This window comes from Carcharodon carcharias, chromosome 13 (assembly GCF_017639515.1).
Source record: "Carcharodon carcharias isolate sCarCar2 chromosome 13, sCarCar2.pri, whole genome shotgun sequence".
Classification (NCBI taxonomy): Eukaryota; Metazoa; Chordata; class Chondrichthyes; order Lamniformes; family Lamnidae; genus Carcharodon; species Carcharodon carcharias.
This window is the reverse complement of record NC_054479.1, coordinates 104,776,048-104,803,894: the sequence shown is the minus strand read 5'-3', so window position 1 is coordinate 104,803,894 and position 27,847 is coordinate 104,776,048. Positions and strand designations below refer to the sequence as shown.

Here is a 27,847-nt window from a genome sequence, read left to right as displayed (position 1 = left end):
GAAGTTGTAAAAGGAATTCAATCTGGAAAAGTGTAAGGTAATGCATTTGGGAAGCGCAAACAAAGCAAGGGAATACTCAATAAATGCGATGTTATTGAGAGAGGCTGAGGAAGTTAGACACCTTGGAGTGCATGTCCACAGGTCTGTGAAGTTGGCAGGACAGGTGGACAAGGTGGTCAAGAAAGCATATCGAATACTTTCCTTTATTGGATGAGGTGTTGAATACAAAAGCAGGGTTACAATGATGGATTTGTATAAAACACTGGTTAGGGCACAGCTGGAATTTTCTGTGCAGTTATGCTCACCACATTACAGGAAGGACATAATTGCTCTGTGGGGAGGAAATTTACAAGAATGTTGCCAGGGCTTGAAAATTGCAGCCATGAGGAGAAATTGGATAGGCTATGGTTGTTTTCTTTAAAATAGAGGGGGCTAAGGGGTGACCTAATTGAGATGTACAAAATTATGAGGGGCCTAGATAGAGTAGACAGGAGAGGCTTGGTTCCCCTAGCTGAGGGGTGAATTAACACAGGCTGATTGGTAGAAGGCTTAGACGGGACATGAGGAAAATCTTTTTCACCCAGAGGGTGGTGGGCATCTGGAATTCACTGCCTAAGCTGTGGTTGAGGCTGAAACACTCAACTCATTAAAAGGTACCTCGATCTGCAACTGAAGTGCTGTAACCTGCAAGGCTATGGACCAGATGCCAGAAAGTGGGTTTAAAATGAGCAGCTAGTTTCTTTTTTTCTCTTTTCGGCTGGCACAGATACGAAGGGCTGAATAGCCTCTCTCTGCACCGGAACTTTTCTATGGTTCTGTAACATGAGGACTGCATGATACCAAGAGGATTATTTCATAATCACCGTACAGAGACACATATATAATCACATCAGCTTTAGTGCCCATTACTGCCTCGTTTTCTTCCTCTGTTAAAATGATAAAAACATGTACCACTTTGGTACAGCACATAAATTAAACAACGTGATGTTTTCATAAACTTATGTTCTGCTGTAAAGAATGAGGTCGGTTTTGGAAGCGTGCGGTTTGATCCCCTTTTCCCCGATCTTTACTCATCCCCACCTGGTCCATTGCAGAGTGACAGTTCTCCCATTCACAGGGGCGTGTTGGATTTTACCATTTACAATCACACATAGGAGGTTAAAGCGACTTGTTGTCCATTCTATTCTTCATACGCTTACGCTGTTGCCACGACCAACAAACAATATATTGTTGGCGGTCGCGCAAAGGGAACTCGTAAAGGCAAATAAAAGTAACTCCCATCTTTAGCGGATGAGACGGTGGGCGGTGTCGGTCGAGGTCCCCTCATCCCCGCCAACAGTGGAGTTTGGGCAGAGATTTCTTCGGAAGTTTTGAACGGAGCATCTGGGCCTCTTTGACAAGGGGAGCTCGGGGGTCTGTGCGGGAAGATTTGTAAGAGAGTTCGACTTTGCGAGATGTCCAGTGAAGCGAGGCAGAGGAAGAAAAACGTCGCTGCCAGCAAGCAAAGCGACGGAGTGAGAGAGCAGGCTGTGAAAGGGAAGGTGTCGGAAGATCAGGAGCCCGAGGGCGGGCGATGCTGCCGGCCGCTCGGCGTGAGGAATGCACTGTGTTTGCTCTCACTGCTCGCCAGCGCGGCACTCGCTGGGTAAGGGAAAGGCGGCCGAAAGTGGCGCTCACCCCTTTTGTCTCCTTCGTCCTCGTAAAGTCATCATTGTGGCCCGACCCCCGGGTGCTTACTGTCAGATTTAATGCTTCGGAACAATTATTTTATCCCAGATGCTGAAGGAACTGAAAAGATCATTTAAAAAAAAGTTTTTAAGAGTTTAATCACCAACTCAAGGATCTTAATGGCAGTGTAAAATGTAGCTAGACTGACAGCTCAAACGAGCTGAAAGTATTTTAAAATCCGTTCTGTGTGTTCTTTAAAAAAATACAGCCAAGAATATGGACTACGATTTACCAACAATTTAGCGGAATTGAGCTCGATATGGGTTTTATAAGGTGGCTTATGTCGTCCAATTTAGTGTGGGGGCCACAAGAGAAATCTGATATTTTTCATTAAATTCCTGACCCCAAAACATGATGAAACATAAGTAGAATCTAGTTTGGGGGGGGGGGGGTGTGCTGAAGACGGCAAAATATTTGTAAACGCCCCAGAATAATCTGTCATCTTCCCGGAAAGGACCTCGAAGCAGATTTGTGGACGTGGCCATGTTCAACCCGTTTTTGCGAGGTTGACGCCTTGGACCGCACGGAATGTGAACCCCGTGTTCCATCAACTCAGATATAAAAGCAAAATACTGCAGATGCTGAAAATCTGAAATAAAAACAAAATGTTGGAAAAACTCAGCACGTCTGGGAGCATCTGGGAGAGAGAAAAACAGAGTTAACGTTTCAAGTGCATATGATTCTTCAGGGCTAAAGAGAAGTAGAAAAGTGATGGATTTAATACTTTAATACTGTTTGAGAGAGCCCACCCTCTCTTAAAATAGAAGGTCGGGGATAAGTGGGAGCTAAGGAGAAAGTCGACAAACATGTCATGGACAAAGGGAATGTTAATGGTAGTGTTAAAGAATAAAGAAAGTGCTGATGGTGACATAAAGGTAAAATAGCAGAATGTGTTATTAGCAAACTAAGGGTCAGTGCTCTATGAAAGCAAACCATAGGAACAAGTGACAGATGGCCCCGTGGGAGGGTTAGGGGGAAGAAAATTAAAAATTGGATTAAAAGGGGGTGAAGATAGAGGACAGAGTTCATGGTCTGAAGTTGTTGAACTTAATATTTAAGTCAGAAGGCTGTAAAGTGCCTAATCAGAAGATGAGGTGCTGTTCCTCGAGCTTGTGTTGGGCTTCACTGGAACATTGCAGCAGGCCAAGGATGGACATGTGGACACGAGTGCAGGGTGGTGTGTTGAACTAGCAAGCGACAAGAAGGTCTGGGTCATGCTTGTGGACAGACGGAAGGTGTTCCGCAAAGCGGCCACCCAGTCTGCATTTCGTCTCCCCAGTGAAAAGGAGACCACATTGGGAGCAGCAAATACAGTAGACCAAATTGAAGGAGGTGCAAGTGAAGCGCTGCTTCACCTGAAAGGAGTGTTTGGGGTCTTGGATGGTGAGGAGGTAAAGGGGCAGGTTTTGCAGCTTCTGCAGTTGCTTGGGAAGGTGCCATGGGAGAGGGATGAGGAGTTGGTGATGATGGAGGAATGGACCAAAGTGTCCTGGAGGCAACTGTCCCAAGGAATGAGGTGAAGATGTGTTTGGTGGTGGAATCATGCTGGGGTTGGAAGAAATGGTGGAAGATGATCTTTTGAATGGGGAGGCTGGTGGGGTGAAAAGTGAGGACAAGGGGGACATTATTGTGGTTCTGGGAGGGAGGGGAAGGGGTGGGGGCAGAGGTGCAGAGATGGGTTGGACAAAGATGATGCCCCTGTCAACCATAGTGGGGGAGACCCTCAGTTAAGGAAAAAGGAAGACATGTCAAAAGCACCGTTTTGGAAGGTAGCATCATTGGAACATCACATAAACTCTGCTTTTGCCAGAGTTGAGCTGACGAAGGAACTTTGGATGGATACATTTCAGAAACGTGTTTTGCAATGCTTTCCGTGCTTTAATTGAACATCTGCATACTTTTCTCACACTTCTACAGCCTGTGTATCTGTTGCAAGTCACGCTTTGAAACCGGTACCTATGTAATTGGATTGTGAGAGTAGCCAACAAGAAGCTTTTCTTTCAGCTCTGCATCACTCTCAGGCCAGGGAAGATGGAGTCATTCCCATTCTATTGGTGTCCAGTATCTTGATACAAGAAGTACTGTGGATCCTGGAAATCTGAAATAAAAAACAGAAAATGCTGGAAATACACAACAGGCCAGACAGCATCTATGGAGAGAGAAGCAGAGTTAACCTTTTAGGCTAGTGACCCTTTTTTTTAAACTACATTACCTTTGTTTCTCTGTCCCCACATGCTGCAAGAACTGATAAGTATTTCTGTGTTCGTCTGGATTCCTTTTTTCCCATAACAATCATGAGATGATGGAGTAGACTACTCACCAAAAAAGTTCCTACACAGTTACTTGGTGCCTTGAAAGTGGCTTCCTTGCCAAGGTTGGAATTATACTGCAGCACATTGAAAACTGAAGTATTGGCTGATGACTTCCTCAAAGTGACTAACCAAAATGTAATGCACTTTTAGGTCAGCAATGCCACTTCCTACGGCAATTTTTTTTATGACAATGTTTTTCTTGTTCAGTGAAAAAATTCAAGAGGTGAGGAGCTGGCAGTATAACGTGTTGCTAGCTGCTTGTATTTCCCTCAGTCGTATGAATGTAAAACTGATAGCTTATATCTTGAATGTTTTAAAAATGTAATCACCTGGATGTTTTTAATGATTGGCCTTTAGCTGCTGTTGGCTGGGAGCTGTAGGTTCAGAATTGGGAATAAGTTCAAAATTGTGAAACTTGTCAATTTTTTTTTGCAGGCTCATGTACCAGCAGTCAGCTAAGTTTGCTGAGGTGGAACAAAAGTACCAGCAACTGTACATGAGATCTGTAGCTGCCCAGGCCCTAGAAGATGAATTAAGCAAAGTTTCAAAAAAGGTAAATGCGATCAAGCACCTGCTGCCAAAAGTTTAGCAAAAAAGTGCATAGTAGACTAAACATGAATTCTTTTTAAAATTTTCTTACAGTTAGTTAAGAGACTCAATATTCACTGTGAGCACAGTGGATCTGACCCTGTGTTGGTAAACCAAAATTCCTGACATCAAATCCCGACAAATTGTGAAATTGAATTTGATACATCTGCTAATTTGTGGGCTTGATTGAATCAGAAGTGTTATGATGTGGCAGATGATATGTGCCAGGCAGACCAAATCCACAAGGGAAACTTGGTCACGCTATCAGAACAGTTTTGCAATTTGTATTTATTACGAGAAGATATGTGCATTGAACTCAGAAGTAATAAGTCCACCAAGACTTTTGGAGGGTTTAAAAATTAAATTAAAATATTTATTAACAAAATGTAAAAGATTTCAAATACATACATAAGACTACAATTACTTACCACGATAATAACTCCTAAAATTACTAATTAACCTGACCCCCAGTTACACCCCCTTTGGGGCAACAGTCCAAAATAGATTTTAGATTTGAAACAGACTAGCAAGTTAACACAATTGGCAGTGGAATTCCAAATGGCTTTTCCCCAATTTCAGTTTCGTTACATAGCGGACTCATGCACAGATGGCTGAAGACTTCATTAAGGCAATTTCACATACTCATGTTAGATCTTACATGGCCTTTTTCTACATAAACTTTCATTCTCCTTTATATATGTTTCTCTCTTTTTAATATGTAAATTCTATTGTTTCATGTGTCTTTGAAACTGTATCTTCCTCATAACATAAAAACATTCATGTTGCCAATATTGTCAGTAACCTTTGGGAAAAATAAACACACTCCTTAGCCCTACTTCTCTGGCTAGTTGTCAACAAACTAAGATCCCTTTGAAAACCATATAATCCTTTCATTTATATAAAAATGCAAATTCCCTTCACACCTTACATGCTAAGCCAGCATCTATGTTTACTCATCACATGTCAAGCACCTAGCTCCTTTTGATGATTGAAAGCTCCCAAATGGAATTAAATCGTACAGACAGAGCCAACTATACATACCCCCATAAACTTACTTCACAATAAACCAGAAAAATATGATAAAAATTATTTAACTTTCATCACAGAAGTCAACACAATAGTTTCAGGATTGTTGTAATGGTCTTTTAAGGAACAAGATTCACCACCACGACCTGACTCCAGTTCCACAATCTGTGCTTTACACGTGGTACCCTCTAAAGCAATTCCATCAATATAGAAGAAATCTTCTACTGCCCTTTTGCGGCATGTAAGGTTGGGCAATGGATATGGCCTTGCTTGTGTAGCCTACACCCACTGAACAAATCAAGGAAATGAGTGAAGAAGCCCATAAAGAATCCTGCAGATTAAGACTTTATTTCTGTTTCTATAAAGCATGAATACTTCTGTTTAAATTCAATTTTAGTTTAGATGCTTTGCTATTGTTATAATTTTTCCAAGAAGTGAGACCATTTTTTATTAATAATATCTTGAAGAACGATAAATTCCTTTATATATTCTAAGCAGCGAAGACTTGCATGTTCATCATACTTTTTTCTGCCTCCCAGAGTTATCTCAAAACACATCTCCAATAAATTACTTTCAAGTTCAATGATTGCTGTTTGTGCAAAATGGCTGCCAGATTCATTACTAAAGATCCACAAACAAAATACATTTGGCATCAAATAATTATAACTAAGGCAGCTTGGAATTCTTTTTAAAGGTGATTCATTTGAGATAGTATCTTTGCTACACATTTCACTTTTTATGTTTGTTTAATTGAGTTTGTAAAACGACTTTATAATTGAATACAATAGAATGCAAGATGTATAGTCTAGCTGTAGTTTTGTATAGTTGTGTACGTGATTATAAAGGATGAAGCCATGACTTCCTGGTGCCTAATGATATGAAAAAATATTGCACAAAAAGGAGTTTTAGTTCAATTGAACCTTTCTCCCAAATAATCCATACACAACTCTGACATTACCTTAGCCTCTCTCAGACTAACTTAACTTGCTGATAGAGGTGAATAACCTGTAGGCAATTTTACTAAACTATCATGAAATATCTGCCTGATCGCAAAGAATTAAAATGAAGATTTGAGTAGAAGTTATTTTGTGACTGATGCAGTTGGTAAAGCGGAGTTATTTAAAAATCCCAGAGGGAAACTTTAAACAACTGTCATAACCTATAACTTTAAGTGTTATGTTTGAAATGCAAATCTAAAGTCTGGAATCAGACCGTTAGTTCTCGAGGTTTTACATTAAACTAAGTGAAACATTTTTATTAATTTACACAGGTTAAAATATATACACATGGCTACAAATTACTACTATCATAACTTTTAACAAATTCCCAAACTCATCTCCATTAAGGCAACAGCAGCACATAGACTTAACCAAACACCAGGCAAAGCATTTTCACCTTATGAATTCAAAATGAGGTTCCTTTCACTGTGGAGCCAATTGGAGGCTTGCAGCTGCCTTCTGATCTTACTTTGCCTCTGCCTGTACACCTGAAAACTACTGAAGTTATACCTACACCACTGATTGAATTCACCAGTCTCTTTGAACTTTACCTTTTAACAATGAAATCCATTTCATAGTACCAATTTTATTAGTAATCTAAACATATGGCATGGTATGTGTTCGAAAGGCATCAAGTTTTTACCCCACTTCTTGAATGATCTCTTCAAAAAATGCAAATGCACGTTATCTCTCTGTTTACATCTCAAACGAGTACATCAATTCACCCAGACTAGCTGGCTTTAATCCAATCAAGACATACATGCAGACTAAACCTCTATTTTAAAGAAAAATATTTTCCGAAATATTATATACATTAATAGCTTCATGACGTTCCCCTCCTTATCAAAAAATGAATTCTAAAAGACAGCTTCTCACACTATCTCCTATACTTATTACACGATTACATTACCAGATGCATGCATTAACATAATACATATCTACGAGTCCTTGGTATCAACAGAAATCACTCCAGCTCAGTGTCCATGTTTTTTTAAAAATGTCCCAATTTCCTTTAAGCATCAAACTCTTCAAAATGCATCTGCAAACGGATTTTCTCTTCCAGCAATATGTATAATACGTTGATTAAATGGTTGCAACAATAGACTCCATCAGAAAAGCCTTGCACTTTTGTCACAAAATTTGTCCAAAAACTTCAAAGGATTATGGTCTGTATAAATGATTGTTTCTGATGAATTGTTTGCAACATAAATTTCAAAATGCTGCAGTGCTGACACCAAACTCAGTTTCTTTTTTGACCATTGAATATCTTCTTTGTTGTACATTCAGTTTCCTTGAAAAATACCCTCTTGGTTTTTCAATTCCAGTGTCGTCATCTTGTAATAGTACAGCCCCAATGCCTATATCGCTTGCCAACTTGAATTGCTTGGCATAATTGGGTACTGCCAAGACTGGTGTCATAGATAATACAGTTTTCAAACTATCAAATGCATTCTGATAGTGTCCATTGAAACTTCGTGTTCTTTTTTAATAGTTCAGTCAGTGGAGCAACCACTTGGCTAAAATTTGGTACAAGTTTCTGGTAGAACCCACTCATGCCCAGAAATCTCAAAACTTCTTTTGTTATAGATACTAGGAAATCCACGATAGCCTTGACTTTCGCATCTCTCGGAGCCACTTTACCATGTCAAATGGCATGGCCTAGATACGTAACTTGCGCTTTTGCAAATTCGCTTTTAGCCAAGTTTAGCACCAAATTAACTTCTTGTAGCTGAGTAAATAATTCTTCCAGATGCGATAAATGCTCCCCCCACATCTGTCTGAAAACAATTAGATCATCAATATAAAACGCACAATTGTTTAGACTTGCAATTACTTTGTCAGTCTTTGAAATGTAGCAGGTTCATTCTTCATACCTAATGGCATGACTTTAATCTAATATAGTCCACTTGGCATTACAAAAGCTGATATCTCCTTTGCTCTCTCCAACAATGGTACCTGCCAATATACTTTTAGCAAATCAATTTTTGTGATAAATTTTGATTTGTCCCACCTTCTCAATACAATCCTCCAACCGTGGTATGGGATATGAATCCACTTTTGTCACTGCATTCACCTTTCAATGGTCCACACACAGTCTTTGTGCTCCATCTGGTTTTGGTATCAGTACAACAGGCGAACTCCAGTTACTGCAACCAGACTCAATGATATCATTTTGAAGTATGAAATCAATTTATTTTTGTACTTGTGATAACTTTGCCGGATTTAATCTATAAGGTTGTTGCCTTACTGAAGATTATATCATGTAAAGCTAAATGTGTCTTTCCCAACTTATTTCCACAAATAGGTTTGTGTAACTGCAATAACTTTTCCAAATCACTTTGACACTTGCTTGGAAGGTAATTCAATATTGCGTTTAAATTTTCAAGCATCCCCTCATTATCCAATTTGATTAGAGGAAAGTTAATTTCAGAGTCCTGCACTACTTCTACCTCTTTCTCACCATCCACCATCACTAACATCTCTTTTTGTTCCTCTTTCCTGTCAAAGTACTTTTTAATCATATTTACATGACACACCCTCAGCTTCTTTCTTCTATCTGGAATATTTATTAAATAATTTACTTCACTCAATTTCTTTTCAATCCTATAAGGCCCACTAAATCTTGCATTTAAGGAATCCCTTAGTACTGGTACCAAAACTAATACTTGCTCTCCAGAAACAAAGCTGCAAATTTTAGTTGTCTTATCTGCTTTCATTTTCATCACTTGCTGTGATTTTCCTGTTACTTGATGTATATGACAGGTTCTACAGAATTTGACTACATCCCTATGCAGTTCTGGCCAAAAAAATACCTCTGTACCTTTTCCTGTGTTTTCATAATTCCTAAATGTCCCTTCATTGGAATTTCATGAGCAATCCTCAGAATCTCATTTCTATAACCTAATGGGATAACAATCTGATGCACCTCCCTCCAGCTTTCATTTGCTGAGATGTAATCCAATCGCCATTTTCTCATTGATATATTCCCTCAAAGATAATAACATACTGGAATACATTTTGCTTCGGTTTCTGAATAAGCTTTCTGATATAACTGTTTTAATTGCAAATCATTTTTTGTAACTTCACTAACTTCTTTGAGTTAAATACTTCAACTTAACTGTCCTGCATTCCTTCCTCCTGAACAGTGTTATCAAATACAGTGCCAGCTAATTGGATTTCGACACCACCTTCTTGTCTTTGAACTGCCTGCTTATCTTGGTTATTTTGTTCTTCCCGATTGGCCTTTGATCTTGTTATAACACAATCAGGAAACGATCCAAGATGTTCCTTCAGTAGCACTTCTGTTGAAAACACTTCTACAGGCTGCTCAACTACCATAGGCATCACTCACCTTTGCGATCCAACTATATCATTACCCAGAATAAATTGAACCCATTCAGTGGGCAATTTTTCCACCACTCCAACGATAACTTCACCTGTCTTCCATTTGCTCTTTAAATTTACCTTCCACAACGGAATAGATTTAGCACCTCCATGAATCCCACTTACTATTACCATCTCCTGCAACGCTCCTTCTGAACAACAAATATCACTATCCCAGAACATTAAGGATTGACTAGCCCCTGTTTCTCTTAATATTTTAACATCCTTACCTACTCCACCCTGTACACATGGAAAGACTTTCCCTTCACATACAAAGTCTTTAAACATTTCTGTGACCTGCTCCCCAGAATTCTCTTGAGTAAACTGTGAACACATTCCCACTTCATTATCTTTCACTGATTTTCCCTGTTTCACCTCAGAACCTACAGTACTTTTACATCCAGAGCTTTTCTTACCCTAATAATTCCAACAGATTTGTCCTGCAATTTCCAACACACTGACTTCGTGTGTACCTCTTTATTACAATGAGAGCACCTCAATTTTCGAATGTCATTTCTGCCTTCAGCACCTTCCTGGGAACTTCCAGCTAGTCCTATTCCCTGACTACCTACCTTCCTTTCACTTTCCCACTTTTTATCCTTTTCCTGTTTGAAATAGTGACAGAAAAAGGTTTAGCTCTCTGAACTAACTCATAATCATCAGCTATCTCTGCTTGTCTTACAGAATCAACCCTCTGTTCCTCCACATGAGTTCTCACTACTGAAGGGATTGAATCTTTAAATCCTTCCAAAAGAATGACTTCCCTAAGAGCTGCAAATGTTGTCTCTATTTTTAACGCCCGCATCCACCAATTCCTAACCAAACGAGGAATTAGAAATATAATTTATCCTGGCACAGCCCCCAATTGTTATGACCAATGCAGTTGGTAAAGCGGAGTTGTTTAAAAATCCCAGAGGGAAACTTAAAACAACTGTCATAATCAATAATTTTAAGTGTTATGTTTGAGATGCGACTCTAAACTCTGGAATTAGACCACTGGTTCTCGAGGTTTGACATTAAACTAAGTGAAACATTTTATTGATTTACACAGGTCAAAATATATATGCACTTGGCTACAAATTACCACGACCATAACTTTTAACAAGTTCCCAAACTAACCTCCATTAAGGTAACAACAACCCATAGACTTAACCAAAACACCAGGCAAAACATTTTCACCTTACAAATTCAAAATGAGGTTCCTTTCGCTGTGGAGCCAGCTGGAAGATTGCAGCTGCCTTTTAATTTTACATTGTCTCTGCCTGCACACCTGAAAACTACTGAAGTTATACCTACTACCACTGATTGAATTCAAATTCTCATTGTATCACCAGTTTCTTTGAACATTACCTTTTAACAATGAAACCTCTTTCTTCGTAACAATTTTATTAGTAATATAAACATATGGCTTGGTATCTGTTAGAAAGGCGTCAAGTTTTCACCCCACTTGAATGCTCTAGTCAAAAAATACAAATGCATGCCATATCTCTGTTTACAACTCAAACTAGTCCATATGAAAGCACCCAGATTAGCTGTCTTTAATTCAATTAAGCCATACCCGCACACTAACCCTCTATTTTAAAAGAAAAATATTTTCCAAAATATTATATACATTAATAGCTTTATGACAGTTAAATGTTAAAGTTGATATTATTCAGCCCTGCCAATTAGTCTTGCCATTTTCCCATTAAGATTTAAGACCCACTATTTATGTCCATAATCTTTGAACTCTTCAGTTTTGGAAGCATTTCCCAGAACTTTCACAGTGATTTGACTGATCTGCTGCCATAACTTTGATTGGAACCTTGGAGAAGTGGTGTAAGAAGTGGTGCAGTAATGCTGTTTCTGCAGGGTTTTTGACAAGGTTAGAGTGGGAGTTTAGGAAAGTTAAGCAGAAATTCTGCTCTCAGATTTTCCTCCATTTCTTTTCCAAAAGAGGTAATCAAAACAACATTAATCACTTGACAAGGGTCTATTACACATACCTGTTCATCCGTAGTGACCAAAGAGACTTCTGCTGGATAGTTTTGTCAGTTCATGTTGCTGGCAAGTATCTTTTATCCTTTGGCAATGCATGTCTCAAATCTGGGTCAATACTGAAACTTCTGAAATGGACTGGTGCAATTAAGAAACCTGATCAGTAGTGTGGAGTTGTAAAAGATCTATCTAATTTCCAGCCCTACTTCAGTGTAATTAATTTTATATTTCTGTTTTGAAAATGTGCTGTAATGGGTGAAAGCAAGCACACTCCTCCCTTCGATATAAACGTAGACAGGGAAAATTTCTTCCATTCACCTGGAATAAGATCAGATAATTGGCACTCCATTTATCAGAAAAGCCACCTGGAGCAATCCACACATCTTGTAAAAAGTCTTTGCTTCATTGCTGATAAAGACTTAGGCGAGAATTTTTTCGGGTTCCCTCGATCTGCGGCTGTAACTTTGGAAGATATATGGAGACTCCAGATGGATGTGTAAGTGTTGTTTCTGCTGAAGCCATGGCAAGCAATTGGGAGAACCTATTAGAAACTTCACAAGTGATGAATACTTGAAGAGCTGTGCTAAGCACTTGGCCCCATGAAGGCAAGTCTTCTCTGCTCCACTTGCGTTAGTCAAATGAATTTGCCCGTAATGTCTTTTGGTCTTTCATTCTCTTGTAATACTTACCTTATTCACCTTTAAGTTTAGGAATAGTCACTGTTTAATAAAAGGCTCAACTCCATATGCCACAACTCCTGCTTTATTCTTTATGGTGTGGTGCATATTTTCCCAGAAGCTAATTTTTTGACTAAGGCTTATGAAAGATTAGTATCTTGTTGAGCATCCAGCAATAGCCAAAACCAATGACCTAAAACTGTTTCAAGCCATAAGTAACAAAGAAAAAAGGAATACAACAGTTTTGAGTCTATTTGACTTTTATTGGGAATATATTGCAAGATTATTCTCATGCAGAAGGCAGGGAAATTATCTGTGATTTTTGATCAGAGGGGAATGGGCCCAGTGGTGTCTGCAGTACCTCATGTTGAGAGATTCTTTCTGGTTAAAAGAATTTGATGATTCACCAACCATATCTGAAAACTGTTGATTGACAGATATCTTTCTGATTTTCATATCACACTTAAAAAAGGAAATAAAGTAGAAATCACATAGCAAGCTTTTTACATCTGAATATACAAAGCATAATTTTCTTTATCAAAGTATAATCTACAAATATAACCCTTTCATGCAGCAAGAAGGATGAGACACTTATTCATCAAAAGATAGTTAATGCAGGTAGAGATACAAAGTAGTTTTATAGAGAATAAAGTTCCTTCTACTCTGCCCTGAAAATATGCTGCAACCTTAGAGGAGGAGCAGTCATTTATCGTTTTCCAGCATCCACTATCTTGTAGCCTGTCTAAGTGAGTTTGCCAATTTGATGCCAATAAATGTTTATAACTGGGCCACTGCCTTTTAGGAACTGCATATGAAACTGTCCAAATCCGTTTTGTAATGGACCTCTACAGCTAGCAGACAGAGGAGGCTTTTGCTCCATTGGTCTGGGCTGAATTCAATCTGAGGTCACAATTGAAAGATCACTACCATCATACACTGTACCATGTTAATACCTATTTTGTTTTTGTAGTGTAAAATTAATGTTATAGTGATAAAGCTAACCATAACCTCTTGCTAATATACTATTAGAGTAACTATATTACTGGAACATTAGTGTTTGTGTAAGCCTAATAGTGTGTGAGATGGAATCTTCAAAAATGGCAGGTCAGGGAATCTGGAACATTGCACACAACACCATAGCAGGTTGTTTTTACTCTCATCACGGTGGTCTAATGAATGGACTTCTGTGGCCTAATGAATGGTCTTTAATCACATGATTGGAGGCTGGCTCCAAAAACATAAACACTGTGTCCCTTCCTGCACTCACGTACAACTGCGTTTGCCCCTTCCTGTTCTCCCACCACCTACTTGAGGGCCTCTGCCATTGTAGAAGCTGACCCAAACTGGAGTTCCAAACACTGATGAACTGCCTCTGGAGGGCCAATGGATGCCCTCAGTTCACTGGAAATTAAGATAAGGCCCTATTTCTGATATCCCTGGCTTCTGCTGTGCACTCTGAGCGTGTTGCCCATTCTGAGCCCTACAATAAGCCTAAACAAATTTCTAGGACAATGTCTTAAATACAATTTTTTTTTAAAAAAAAAGAGGTATGCAGGTTAGCAAGAAGTGTATTTACCATTTATTTTAGAATGAAATTGGTCAAACTTTTATTGTTGATTAAGTAGATCTGCCCCTGTTTTGTGTTGTGGATACAGCTGGATTCATCAGAAGAAGTCCTGCAGAAAGCACTGTCATCTAGTTCGGTCATGACCCTCTTTGAACAGGAGATGTCAGAACTCCGTAGCAGTATGACTAGCTTACAGAATAAAGAACAGACAATAGCAAGAAAAATGCAGAATGTCAATAAGAACTTCCAAAATATTTCAGATACCTGGAAACAAAGCTTAAATGAAATAAACAGTGAGATTGCAAACTTGAAGTCAGAGTCAAAGAACATGCATAACAAAATATCATCAGAAATTAATACAGTTGAACAAGGTGTAAAGGATCTCACTGAAAAAATGGAAGATTTAGAAGTGAGCACCATAAGAAATACAAAGGCAATCAAGCGACAAGAGGAGGAGGATTTAGGTGGCCTTGAAAAGCAAGCAAACTGGAATACAAGAACCATTGAGAGATTAGTTGAACAACAGATCAATTTGATTTCAAAGGATAGAGAGTTAGTAGAAAAACTGACTGAGTATGAACCTAAACTTAAAGAATGTCAAGAGCATCTTCCATCAATTGATGATGGTGTCCATTCCATCCTTAAGGTATCCAGTGATCTCCTTAACACTGAAAAGAAAATGGATGACATGACTGTCCAGATATTTAACTTGGAGGATAACATGCTAAAAGTCGTAACTGAGATATTAGATATAAAAAAAGAGCTGGAACTGTTACTGTCTGATAATACCATTTAAAAGCCAATAAATAACCTGAATACCATGAAAGTTACTGCAATGGGACATAATAGAACTATAAGAAAAAGGCAAGAGTCCTGAAGAAGCATTCTACAATTAAATGCTCCATTATAGTGCGTGCACAAGTGTAATTGAACAGTGATATGCAAGAGGCACAGTTTGATACATTCTAGCTTTGCTTTTGGGAAAAGTAAAGTTCTCTTGGTGCAAACGTAATCATCTGCATCAAGTGCTGGTTATTGTGCTTCAACTGCTGGTAAAAGAAATGACAGGACATTTCCGACTTCTGCAAGATAAGCATCATTGGTAATGGCGCAACGCAGAAGATTGCATTGGATTAATGCAAAAAAGCTTTATAGATGCTGAAAATTAGAGTCTTTGAAGAGCTTTTAAAAGGTCACTGGTGAATTAAGATTTTGAGTTGATCTAACATACACCAACGCTTTAATATTTTTCTCACTCAATATGTAATTAAGGTGATTTACAGTGATTTAGAATCAACATAATTAACACTTTTTCACACACAGCATTTTAACTAAAATTAAACGAAAGTGCAAATTGCTGTGTTGGCTCAGTTCTAAGGTGAGAGTTGAGGAAACATTACAATTTGTAATTTTCTAAAATAAAAATCATAATATTTGTTTTCTGCCATTGTTCACAGAATAGATACATTACTAATTTTACGTCAGTGATGACGTCTCCACTGAATGAAACATTGGCGGCAATTTGAAGGATGTGTTTGTTGTGATAAGCAACTCGTGTGTGCAATTGCATCCATGCCTTTTAGAGAAATTCAAGTATAGTGAGCTCTGAGGGGTGACTTTAGATTAACTATTTAATATAATTGGAAAAGTTCAATTAAAAGGCAGATCAGAAGCACAAAGTTAAATTAATCCTTCAGGGATTGAGGATGGAATCTTCCAAACTTTTAAAATTCTCTGACGTCGGGGCATTTTCCAAGTTTGACCCAGTTCGTGTCTGCAATGTGCTTTATGGCACAATATTAGGGGTGGCAGCCAAACAACAGGCTGCCTCCATATTTGCTGCCCAATTAGGGAAGGTTGATTGGGGGTTTCTGAGGTGAGAGCTCAGGCCAGTGCTTCCCACTTTAAGGGAGGCCAGCAGCTCCCACTGAGGCTCTAGCAGTAGTAGTGTCAGGGGAGCTCTGCAGCCACCAGCAGCACCAGAGGAGTGGCTGAGGCGGGAACCCCATGGCAATTAGAGACAACTGTCTTCACAAATTCCACGCTCAACAGCAAGGCTGTGCGATGAAGAACAGCAGCCTTGCCATTTTCTGCTGGTATCATTTAAATTTCAATCCACCCTCACACTGTGCAGCTGCCTCCTTCTATGGGGTGTGGACACAGCGGGAGGGCCACAACATTGCTGAGTGTTTTCCAAGTCTTCTGCATATGGACATGGACTGCCAATACCTGAGGAGTTGCAAATGATGCAATCATCAGCAAACATCCCCACTTCTGACCTTATGATGGAGAGAAGTTCATTGACGAAGCAGCCAAACATGGCTGAGTCCAGGACACTACTCACACTGCATGATTATATAAAAAGTGTAAGAAAATAAATATATTTTACAATAGAAGACCATAGGAGCTCTAAATTAAGATGGAATTATTTTTTAAAAAGAGAAATGTACGACAGTAAGTCAGAGAAAGCATATAGGAAACTTTCATCAGGAACTGCGGTATTACACAATTATATGAAATAACCTGTTGTCCTGTGCAGTAAATAATGGCATCCTATTCTATGTATGTACCAAATGGCGTGGTGACTTTGAGTTAATAAGAGACATATTCTAAATAACCACTATGTAACAATTATTCCATTCAGCAAACCCTAAGCAAGCATTGAATTTGAATTGAATTTGCATAACACATTTGCAAAAACAGGCTACATTAACACTATAGCTATAGTACAGTTTTTGCAACTTTTAATAGTACATTTCAGTGTGTTTAGTAACACAACCTATGTCCTGTAAAGCTTCTACAAGTCAGTTGTGTCTGTCAAAATACAAACTCATTCTAGATTGATTACTTGAAGAATTGTTATTTCTTTTAATTATGCCTGATATTGTCACAACTATTTCTCAAAACATTAACCAAGCATAACAGTCTACAGTAGTTTATACAGAAATTTTTATCTGGGTTTCACAGAACTCCATTCTGTTGTCACTGTACCACATGCTCACACTGAGCATTGGAACAATTTCTTTAGCTGAGACCAAAGCAAAATTTGAAATCTCCTTTTGAGAAATCAAAATGAACCCAACCATCTCATTACCTGTTTTCTCCAAATATTTATTGAAATATAAAGGACATTTAATGGAACTTACTTCCTCTTTAAACACAGCTACCCCAAATAGAGAGAATCTTCAGTACCTTCAGGCTCGTTTCTGCAACAAGCTCAAATTATGCAGCATGAGCATGTGGATGCTGCGCAGGTGCAAAGTGCAGAAGGGCTCCCTGCTCAGCAGGGACAGGAGTGTGGAGAGGGTGCAGTGCTCTAAACAGCAGCTAAAGACTGTCAATTCATCATTCTATGTCAGACAATTAAAAATACCTCCCTTTTATTTACACCAACATTCAATGATTACTTCCATTGGTTTTTTTTTGATATTGCACATTTTATATCAAGGCAAATAGCCAAGTAGGTTTCTAAGTACACCACCATGTAGAATAATGGATTACCTTTTTCAAAGTCAAGTTATTTTATGATAATAAAATTGAAGTAGAATTACTTTAGAAGCCGGAAATATCAATCTGCTTTCACCATTGGAAAACTAGAATGAATCTTCATATTCAACTCCTGTTCAGTTGGTTTACTGATTATGACTTCAGATACTCTCAATACTGATTGCAAGCAGACATAGAGTTGTAGGTACAGTCGGCAATACAATTGTATTGAGGAGGAGCTGAACAGAGCAAGTCTTGGTCACAGAACAAAGTCCAGGCAAAAAAAAAACACAGGTGGTTGGTGGTGGTTGGCAGGGGGGCGGGGGGGGGGGGATTCTACAGTGGATTCCTACAGGCCCTGACCCCAAATTCCCAATGCTACATGCCACCATGATTATTATTGCATTGAAGGATATTCTACATCCTACACTCAATCCCTGCACCATGCTACAGAATTGGAATTGCAGAATTTCAGTTGCAGGAACTCCCACATTAAACACAGCCTATAGATACAAATTGTGAGAGGCTTCAGCAATTAACCAAGTTACCCTGGGGAGCAAATGAAAAGTCAGCAAAATAGAGGCTTTAGCAGAAAGCTCAGAGGAACAATACAGCCTTTCCCTTAGGTGAAGAAAGTCCCTTTCTACATTGAGAGAAGAAATATAATAGAAAAATAAAAATAACTTGGCGAGATTCTCCACTGGGATTACAAAGTCAGAAAAGTATATTTATCATAGCCAGCCATGTAACACAAGCACTATCTTCACTCATAAGTTTAAGCTTAATCCATCTGGGAGAGTGCAGCACTTGTGGAAATATTTCTTGCCCTAACATATTACACATTAATAACATTTGTTTTTTCCACATGGGACATGGAATTCATGTGAGAATCACCACTACTTTCACAAACCATCAACAATTGAAAACTGAGAAAACCATGAACTGGCTTTGCACATGTCGGTAACACCACTAAGGACTCTGTGTTCCAGTTTCCTGTCTGTACAGGATGAGCAATTAAACTCTTTCTGTGCTTCACTCTAAACCCTAACTTGATAGTAGTTTTCTTACTCCCAATCTCTGCACACTTTACTGAATAAGTGGACTCATTCAACCATTCACTCTTGTACTTATTGAACCCAAGTAAAACAAGCCACCTGAACTTCCTACAATAACCATACATATTCTTCCACAACCACTTAACCAGCGATGTTATGTCAAAATGCTCACTACAAACCATTCTGGGGAAGAAGTGGCCATACGGGAGGAAAAAAATAGACTTCCGCTAAAAGGTAAATTTATTTTTCATGAAATTACTTGAAGGAGAATCTGAAGGAGGAAGTTGTTTAATTTGATCGGTCTTCCCAGTAGTGAAGAAGACCTATATAGCTGGCTTTTGACTTTGTCACTTGTGAAATACACTGCCCTTGATTGGGGATTTAAATATTATACTTAATTTCTTATTCATTCTACATGTCAGTTTGCTGGCTATGAAATGTCCTGTATTTCTGCTAGTTTGAAAGCCATGTGTAACCTGCTCTGTCAGATATGTTCCAGCAAGGGACAACTACACCCATTAAAAGTGAAATCAGTGGAAATTAACTATTCATAGAGTAGTAATGGACCATTTCTATTGATTGAATGTACCAGAAATACACCTCATTGTCATGTGAGAAAATATAATGCTCCTAGAGCAGTTTTCTGAAAGTGCCTTGTTCTTGTTCATGTGCTGTATTACTTATAACAGTATTACAGGAGAAATAGCACATCTTGTGGCAGGGTATTTTTGTCCAATTTTCTCACTCAACAGTCCTGAACGGTTTTCGTTAGCAACCAGACCACTTTCTATTTGTAAGTTTATTAAAGACATTGATAGTTATTGCAGCTATGATGCATCTACTGTACTCAGCAGATCTCTGCTGCACTCTCACACTCAGCTTGGACAGACAAAATAATCAACAAATGCCACAGGTTTTTCAAAAAGCGAAAACAGTTTAACAAATTTCTTTCCAAAATTAGGCGCAATTATAAAACTGCAAACTATTAGAGCATTAAAAAATGGGGATGGGAAACCAACCTGCTTGCAGGAAGTGGGTTGTCAATTTAAGTAATATAATGAGGCCATGTGCCTTATATTCAGCCACCATTTTAAATTTGACGTTGGCTGGCTGAGATTTCTGCGCCTCGGGGAATCAGATGACTAAAGAGAGGCAAGGACTGTTGGATTCAGGAGACAAGTGTCTTTCCACTTACCTGCTGGATCTAGTATATTGGCTATGCCAGTGTCCCACAATCGGACACCTCCAATCCTTCCAACCTCTCACCTCCCCTCTCCCCACCAACCCTTTCAATCTTGCCTCCAGCACCTGTCATGTGTGTTATGAAGATATAGAAAGCACCAATCACTCATAAGGGATTGTGCAAACACGTTGTGTGTCCATTTATTAATTCTAGGCACATGTAAACATATATACATGGATAGAAAGCTTAAGGACATCAGAGCTGCAGAGTTGTGTGTGCTGTCTGTTCTGGGCTGAAGTGAAACTGAGGCTGGATCACATGCCACACTTCCCTGAAAGCGATGGCATTCTGCTATCCCTTAAAGGCATATTACAACACCACCCCCTCCCCATCCTGATCTGGCCTACATTCTCCACAAGGCTTCGGATTTCCCCCTCTACAGTCACCAAAGATCCTGCCGTATGCCCCTTTCTCTGGCCTCCAATGTGGTCTATGATCTTTCCTGACCCTGGCCTGACTCTAGGTTCCAATCGCCCCTAATCCAGCCTACAATCTGTTTCCAGACTTTGGTCTTCCACCACCACCTTCCCCATCTTCCCCCCACATGCCTCACCAATCACCCAGGCTCTGCATTCCCGTAGCCGTCCCTCCCTACTCTTCACTTCCCAGTTGCAGCCTGGTGCCAGATCCCGACCTGCCTGTCGTCCAGTCAGCCTCTCATGGCTGCTATGGCTGGCAAACGGAGACAAAAAGTGGTTATCAGGGTCTGCTGTTAAATTCAGCAGGATTTGAGGGAAACCCATTTTTCCAGGCTTCCCAACTTCAAAGCCACACCAGCCCCTTCCCAACCGCTGTGTTAACATCCTTGATTCTGACATTGGGATGATCTGGAATTAAGTAGGGGTATAGAAGTGTCTCATGTTTTTCTACTCATACTTCTGCTCTCTTGACGTATTTTCTTTCCTGCTCTTTCCCTTTGTTCCGGTCCTGTTTAAGTACTGCTCAGTTCTACAATTTTTCAGTTTGAATGTTACAACCCCAAATGTTCACTTGTCTCTTCTCTCCACAGACGCTGTTGACCTGCTTTTTGTTTCCAGCACTTCCTGTTTTTGTATCTTTTTAAACATTATTTTGAAAGAATGCTGTTGGTAGCATTTTCATGCCCACATAAGAGATCACAAAGTTCTCAGAACATAACAGATTGTGATGTTTCAAGCTTAACACAAGCTTAATTTTGCGGTGCACATTTTCTTCTTTTTCATTCATTCTCAGGCACTGGCAAGACTTGCATTTATTATCCCTAGTTACCCGGACTGATTGGCTTGCTAGGCCACTTCAAAGGGCAGTTAAGAGGCAGCCACAATGGTGTGCGACTGGAGTCATATAAAGCCCAGACTGGGTAAGGATGATAGGTTTCCTTCCCTAAAAGACATTTGTGAATAAGTTGGGTTTTTACAACAATTCAACAGCTTCACCGTCACTTTAATTGAAACCAGCTTTTATTTCCATATTTTTTCTTAAACTGTATTCAAATTCTTAAAAATGCCATGATGGGATTTGAACTCACATTCTTTGGATTTGGATTATTAGTCCAGGCTTCTCGATTACCAGTCCAGTAATATTGTTAATTGATTCCAAAATCAGCAGCAATATATGCACTGAATATTTCCAGTTGATGTCTCAATAGAAAATGTAGTTATGGTAATTGCAAAGAAAACACTAAAATCAAATTACCTTTATAGATTCTCCCTTTGAGGCAACTTTGGACCTTATTTGAATCTTCCTTGATGGGAACCTGATGTACGATCGAATCCAGATTCTACCTGTTCATGACGCAGCGCATTACAGGAGGATTGAATTATTTCTCTTTGTTTAATCTTTCTCTTAGAAAGTGTTCTTATGATATTTAGCTTGAGTTGTGAGTCCTGATGCCATTTGGCTCATACTTCCACAATTACCTTTATGGACCATATGGTCCATTGAGCCTCACCCACCATTCAATACAATCATGGTAAATCTTGGGCTTCAACTCCACTTTCCTGCCTGCTCCCCATATCCCTTTGAGGCATGTAAGCAGCATAACAATAATGAAGAAAATAATGGCAGATAAAGAGTAACAACTTCCTAGGACCAGATGGTTTTCATTCCAAGATTTAAAGGAAGTAGGTGAGAACATTGCAGCTGTCCTAACTATAATCTTCCAAAAGTTTTCTTGATATGGTAACTGTTCCTTTAGATTGGAAAATTGAACCTGTTGCTTTGCTATTCAAGTGAGAGAGAGAAAACCATGGAACTATAACCCTGTAAGCCTAATATTGTTATCAGGAAATTGCTAGAGTCTATAATTAAGGATGGGATGATAGAACATGGAATTAAGGGCAAATTATTGACCAGGTTAGGAAATTGGCTGAGTGGCAGGAGACAGAGTTAGGAGAATGGATAAACACTGTAATTGGCAGGATGTGACCAGTGGCGTCCAACCAGGGTCTGTGTTGTTCCTCAACTATTCACTATTTATTAATGATATAGATGGCGGGGTAGAAAGTAATCAGGTTTGCCAATGACACAATGACAATGGCATTGTAGGTAGTGCAGATGGAATCATAAAATTACAAAGAGATATTCATAGATTAGCTGAATGGGCAAAACTATAGATAAATGGATCTCAACGAAGGCAAACGTGTTGTCATCCACTTTGGACCTAAAAAGGAAAGATCAGACTACTTTCTAAGAGCTAGAAACAGTGGAGGTGCTAAGAGAGTCAGGCGTCCATCTGCATTAATCATTGAAATATTATGAAGAGGTACAGAAAATAATCAGTAAGGCAAATAGAATGCTGGGCTTGAAAGTTAAAAGGCTAGAATACAAGGGGATAGAAGTTATGCTACAGCTGTATAAAGCCCTAGTTGGACCAAACCTTGGGTACTGTGATCAGTTCTGGGCACTGCATCTTAAGAAGGGTGTATTGGCCTTGAAAGGAATGCAGCGTACATTTACAAGGACAATACCTGGACTCCAAGGAAAGATTACAGAAACTAGAGTTGTTTTTCCTATAATTTAGATTTTAAGGGTGATTTGATCAAAGTTTTCAAGATATTAAGAGAAACAGATATAGAGAAACCATTTCAGTTGGTTAATTACTTTAGGAATAGATGCCATATGCCAAACATTCGAGTCAGACCTTTCAGAAGTGCAATCAGAAAATACTCCTACACGCCAAAGGTGGTAAAAGTTTGGAACTCTCTTCCGCAAATGGCATTTGATGTTAGATCAATTGTTAATTTTAAATCTATGATTGATAGATTTTTGTTAACTGAAGTAATTAAGGAATATGGGGTAAAAGTGGGTATATGGATTTAAGTCAGAAATCAGCCATGATTTCATTGAAGTGTGAAACAGGCGTGAGGATCTAAATGCCTACGCCTGTTTCTATGTCACATTTTGTCCCTTGCTTAGCCCTTCAGCACTTCTTCCGACTGCTAACTGATGAAGTGTTGCAGCAATGTAACAAAATTGAAAATGCAAGGAGAAGCTAAAGTGTTGGAATAAAACAGTTAGAAATGCAAGTTACTACCTGGATTAAAAAATACGTAATAACCAAGCCAAGAATGCACAACTGTTTTGATTATTTGTAATGTGAGGTTTGTTGACATTCTGTAACCTAAGGACATTATGACCTAAAACAGGATCCATTGTGATGTAAATTTACCTAAAACATAGTTAAGAATAACAATTGGTTTATTTAGAATTTTATACATAGCTGGTTTTATGAACAGCATTGTGTATCTTTATACTGAGATTTTATTTAAGTAAATGTATAATTAACAATTCATGTGTAATAGAATGATTCCTGTTTTAATGCTAGACAAAAATGCTTTGAGTCAGTAATTCCATATTAATGATGGCACATTGTGTAAGTAACAATTCACAAAGGCAGCTGTAGAGTAAGATAAGTTTTGATATCTAATTGTTTGGCAGTAGTATACTATTTGTATAACTTAAATGTGTGTTAGCTTGGCATAGATAGCCCTCTCATCTTGAAGAATCAGAGTCCAGAGTTTACATAGGATTACATAAGGTATATGGCATAGAAACAGACCATTCAACCCAACCAGTCCATACCGCTGTTTATGCTCCACTTGAGCCCCCTCCCATTTTTCCTCATCTAAATCTATCATCCTAACCCTCTATGCCTTTCTCCCTCATATGCTTGTCTAATTTTGCCTTAAATGCATCTATGCTATTCACTTCAGTCACTCCCTGTAGTAGTGAATTCTACATTCTCTTTGGCTAAAGAAGTTTCTGCTGAATTCACTATTGGATTTCTTGGTTACTATCTTATATTAATGACCTCTGGTTATGGTTTTCCCACAAGAGGAAGCATTCTCTTTAAATCCACTCTATCAAAACCTTTCAAAATTTTAAATACCTCTGTTATATTATCCCTCAGCCTTCTTATTTCAAGAGAAAAGAGACCCAGCCTGTCAACCCTTTCCTGTTATGTGTACCCACGCATTTCTGGCATTATCATTATAAATCTTTTCTGCACCCTCTCCAGTGCTTCTAAATACTTTTTATCATACGGCGACCAGAACTGCAAACGTGATCCAACCGAAGTTCGATACAGGTTCAGCAATACTTCCCTATTTTTCAATTCTATCGCTCTAAAAATTGTCGAGTAAAAATAGTTGAGGACTTGGCTTGCTTTTTTTATGGGCTTGTTAACCTGTGGCGAAACTTTAGTGATCGGTGTATTTGTGCTCTGAGATCCCTTTGTTCCCCTATCCCACTTATATTTGCACATTACAAATAAGAATTTATCTCCCTAATCTTCTGAGTAAAATGTACTACCTCACATTTACCTGTATTGAACTTCACTTGCCAGTTATTTGCTCATTTTGCAAGTCTATTAATGTCCACTTGTAATTTGTTGCAGTCCTCCTCATTGTTGATTATCCTCTCCAAGTTGGTGTCATCTGCATGTTTAGAAATTGTGATTTTGATTCCAAAGTCCAAATTGTTAATGTAAGTTGTGAACAGCGTCATCCCAGTTCTGATCCTTATGGAACAGCCATTCTGAATAACCATCCTTTATTCCCAGACTCTGCTTCTGTCTTGAAGGCAACTAGCAATCCATTTTGCCACTTGTCCCCTGACTCTGCATTTCCTGAACTTAATCATTAGTCTACTATCATGGAGCAACTTATTGAAGGTCTTTTGAAAATCTAGATAAATTACAAGAACTGCAATACCATTATCTCCTTTCTTACCTCTTCAAAAAACTCAATAAGGTTGGTCAAGCAACATTTTTCCTTTTGAAATTCATGCTGACCATTCATTATTTTATTTTTTGTTTCCACAAGTTCTTCTATTCTCTCCTTTAATCAAGATTCAATTATTTTTCCCACCACTGATGTTAAGTTGATTGGTCTATAATTCCTTGGGCAAGTTTTGTCCCCCTTCTTAAATATAGGAATCACATTAGCTGAGTGCATAATCTAGGCTGATATTCCAGTACAACAGAGATGCTGCATTGTCCTTCTGATGCGATAACATGTGAGTGCTTGCACTCGTGACTAAGATGGTTTTTAAATATCCCATGGCAGTATTTGAGGAAGAGCAAGGTGTTCTCTCAGCCAATATTTCTCCATCAACCAACATAGACTAAAGACAGATTAACTGTTCATTTATTTCATTACTGTTTATGGGAACTTGTGGGCAAAATGGATGACATGATTGCTGCGTTTTTTAAATTCTTTCATGGGATGTGAGCATCACTGCCTAAGCCAGCATTTATTGCCCATCCTTAATTGCCCTTGTTCAGAGGGCATTTAAGAGTCAACCAAATTGTTGTGGGCCTGGACTCACACATAGGCCAGACCAGGTAAGGATGGCAGATTTCCTTCCCTAACGGACATTAGTGAACCAAATGGGTTTTTATAACAATCGGCAATGGTTTCATGGTCATCATCAGACTTTTCATTCCAGATTTCGATTGAATTTAAATCTCACCAATCTGCCAGAGCATTACCCTGAGTCTCTGGAATGCTAGCCAGTGACAATACCACTATGTTACCACCTCCCCATCTGACATTATAACAGTCGAAACATTTCAAAGTAGTTAATTGTTTATGAACACATTTTGAGATATTCTTGAAAAATGTGATAAGATGTTCTATACTTATTAGTGCTTATATAATAAAGGAACAAATACTCAAAATAAGTAAATTTTCAGTTTTATTTTTAATGTACAATCACTGAAGCGGTTTGTTTCTCTGTCTATGCAGTGTGAAAGTGCACAAGAAATTATGAGCAAACTTAAAGACCATTCATTGCTGAAGCAAGTAGAGTACCTGCAGATGGAAATCATGAAAATGAAGATATGGTCATCCAGCATCACAGAGAAAAGAAATGAGTTGGATGAAAAGCTAGTTTCTCTTTCTGATACCATTGAAAGGATAGACAAGAATACAGTTCAAATATCAAGTGATGTCACCACAAAACTTTCTGGTATCAGAACTGACATTCGGCGGATATCTGGTCTGGATTCAGATATTAGTTTGCTGAAAGATTCTTTGCATGAACTGGAAAAGAAGGTGACTAATATAGAGAAGACTGCCATTCACAACATAGGAAACTTAATTGCAACCAGTGTTGAAAGAGTCACCCAACTTAAGAATTTGATATCTGGAAATACAGAAAGAATTGAGTCACTACAGAAGAAGTTGTCGGAATTTAAGGCTGAAGATACTAAACTTTCCGACAGACTTTTAAGTCTGGAAAATAGTCGAGCTAAACTTATTAAAGCAATTATGTTTGCCAATGACCTTAAACCTAAAGTTTACAGCCTCAGAAAGGGTTTCTCTCTCCTCGAGCCACAAGTGAATGATCTCATTGGAAGGATTGGTCAAATTTCTTCAGATTTACTGAGAAGAAATGAGGAAATTGCCAACTTAAGGAAAGAATTAGCTAACTACACTGTTAATGCAAATGACAATAATGGTGCAAAAGATCGACGAAGTCAGGTCACTACTATGGGTCAGTGATCATAGATTTTTCTTACAACAAGATAAGAAATTGGAGATTTTAAGTACAATTATCTAAAGTTGTCAATCTGATTTGCTGTTTTGTCAAGGTTCTTTTTTTTTCTATTATTACTGGAGTTGTGTTGCAGTATGGCGAGCATTGTGTTACAAAATATTTAATCCTCTTTCTTATTTGATGCTGATAAACTCAGATGCGGGAAACGCAAACAAGTGACATTTCCTCAGATGGAAGCAGGGGTTGGAATTCACATGATGCAATATACTTTTAGAACAAATTATGTTTCTTTTTAAAAATAAAATGTTTTATGTTGTATTGCTACAAGTGTTTCATTGATGCTGCAGTATCATTGAGTCGTAAAGATTTACTTGAAGAATTTTACCAGGTATGTTTAGAAGTACGGTTAAAATATACATGTGTATAATAGTAGAAAGATAATAAATAATGACCCTAAAACAGAACCATGACATCCTAGCATAACACTTAATGTATTCATCTGAAATTCCTCTTTCATTATTCAAACTGAAATTTTAAGACAACTGTGTTGGCATCTCCACTAAAACTGCAGTGAGAGAAATTTCAGACAATATGTCCAGCGTTTGTCCACTCGTATTCCATAATGCAATCCCTTTGCCAATGCTTTTGTCGATGATTTTTTTAGCATACTTTCTTTATCTTACTTGGATTGTTCAGTATCATTCACCATTCAAGTAAAGCAACCCAGCTGGACTGGAGTTGCATAAGCATGGTTGAGGCTAATATAGTTTTCAGCTTACGCTTGTGGTGGAGTGCCTGATATTGTTTAGTATTTCCTCAGAATAA

At 38.5% G+C, this 27,847-nt stretch overlaps 1 protein-coding gene across 4 annotated transcripts; it reads left to right on the top strand.

Moving 5' to 3' along the window:
- Window positions 1-1,173: 1,173 nt before the first annotated feature.
- Window positions 1,174-27,344, top strand: LOC121285968 (inhibitor of nuclear factor kappa-B kinase-interacting protein-like). 4 transcript variants are annotated; one of them, XR_005944857.1, is made up of 4 exons: window positions 1,174-1,645; window positions 4,476-4,593; window positions 14,346-16,623; window positions 26,269-26,308. XR_005944857.1 is itself a non-coding variant. In XM_041202959.1 (3 exons), the coding sequence occupies exons 1-3, from the start codon at window positions 1,455-1,457 to the stop codon at window positions 27,025-27,027; spliced, it is 1,068 nt and encodes a 355-aa protein (XP_041058893.1). In that variant the 5' UTR covers window positions 1,174-1,454; the 3' UTR covers window positions 27,028-27,344. The 4 variants fall into 4 exon arrangements, 3 of the variants coding, with proteins under 3 accessions (XP_041058893.1, XP_041058894.1, XP_041058895.1); XM_041202959.1 differs by lacking the exon at window positions 14,346-16,623 and having other exon boundaries at window positions 26,269-27,344; XM_041202960.1 differs by lacking the exon at window positions 26,269-26,308 and having other exon boundaries at window positions 14,346-17,095.
- Window positions 27,345-27,847: the final 503 nt, after the last annotated feature.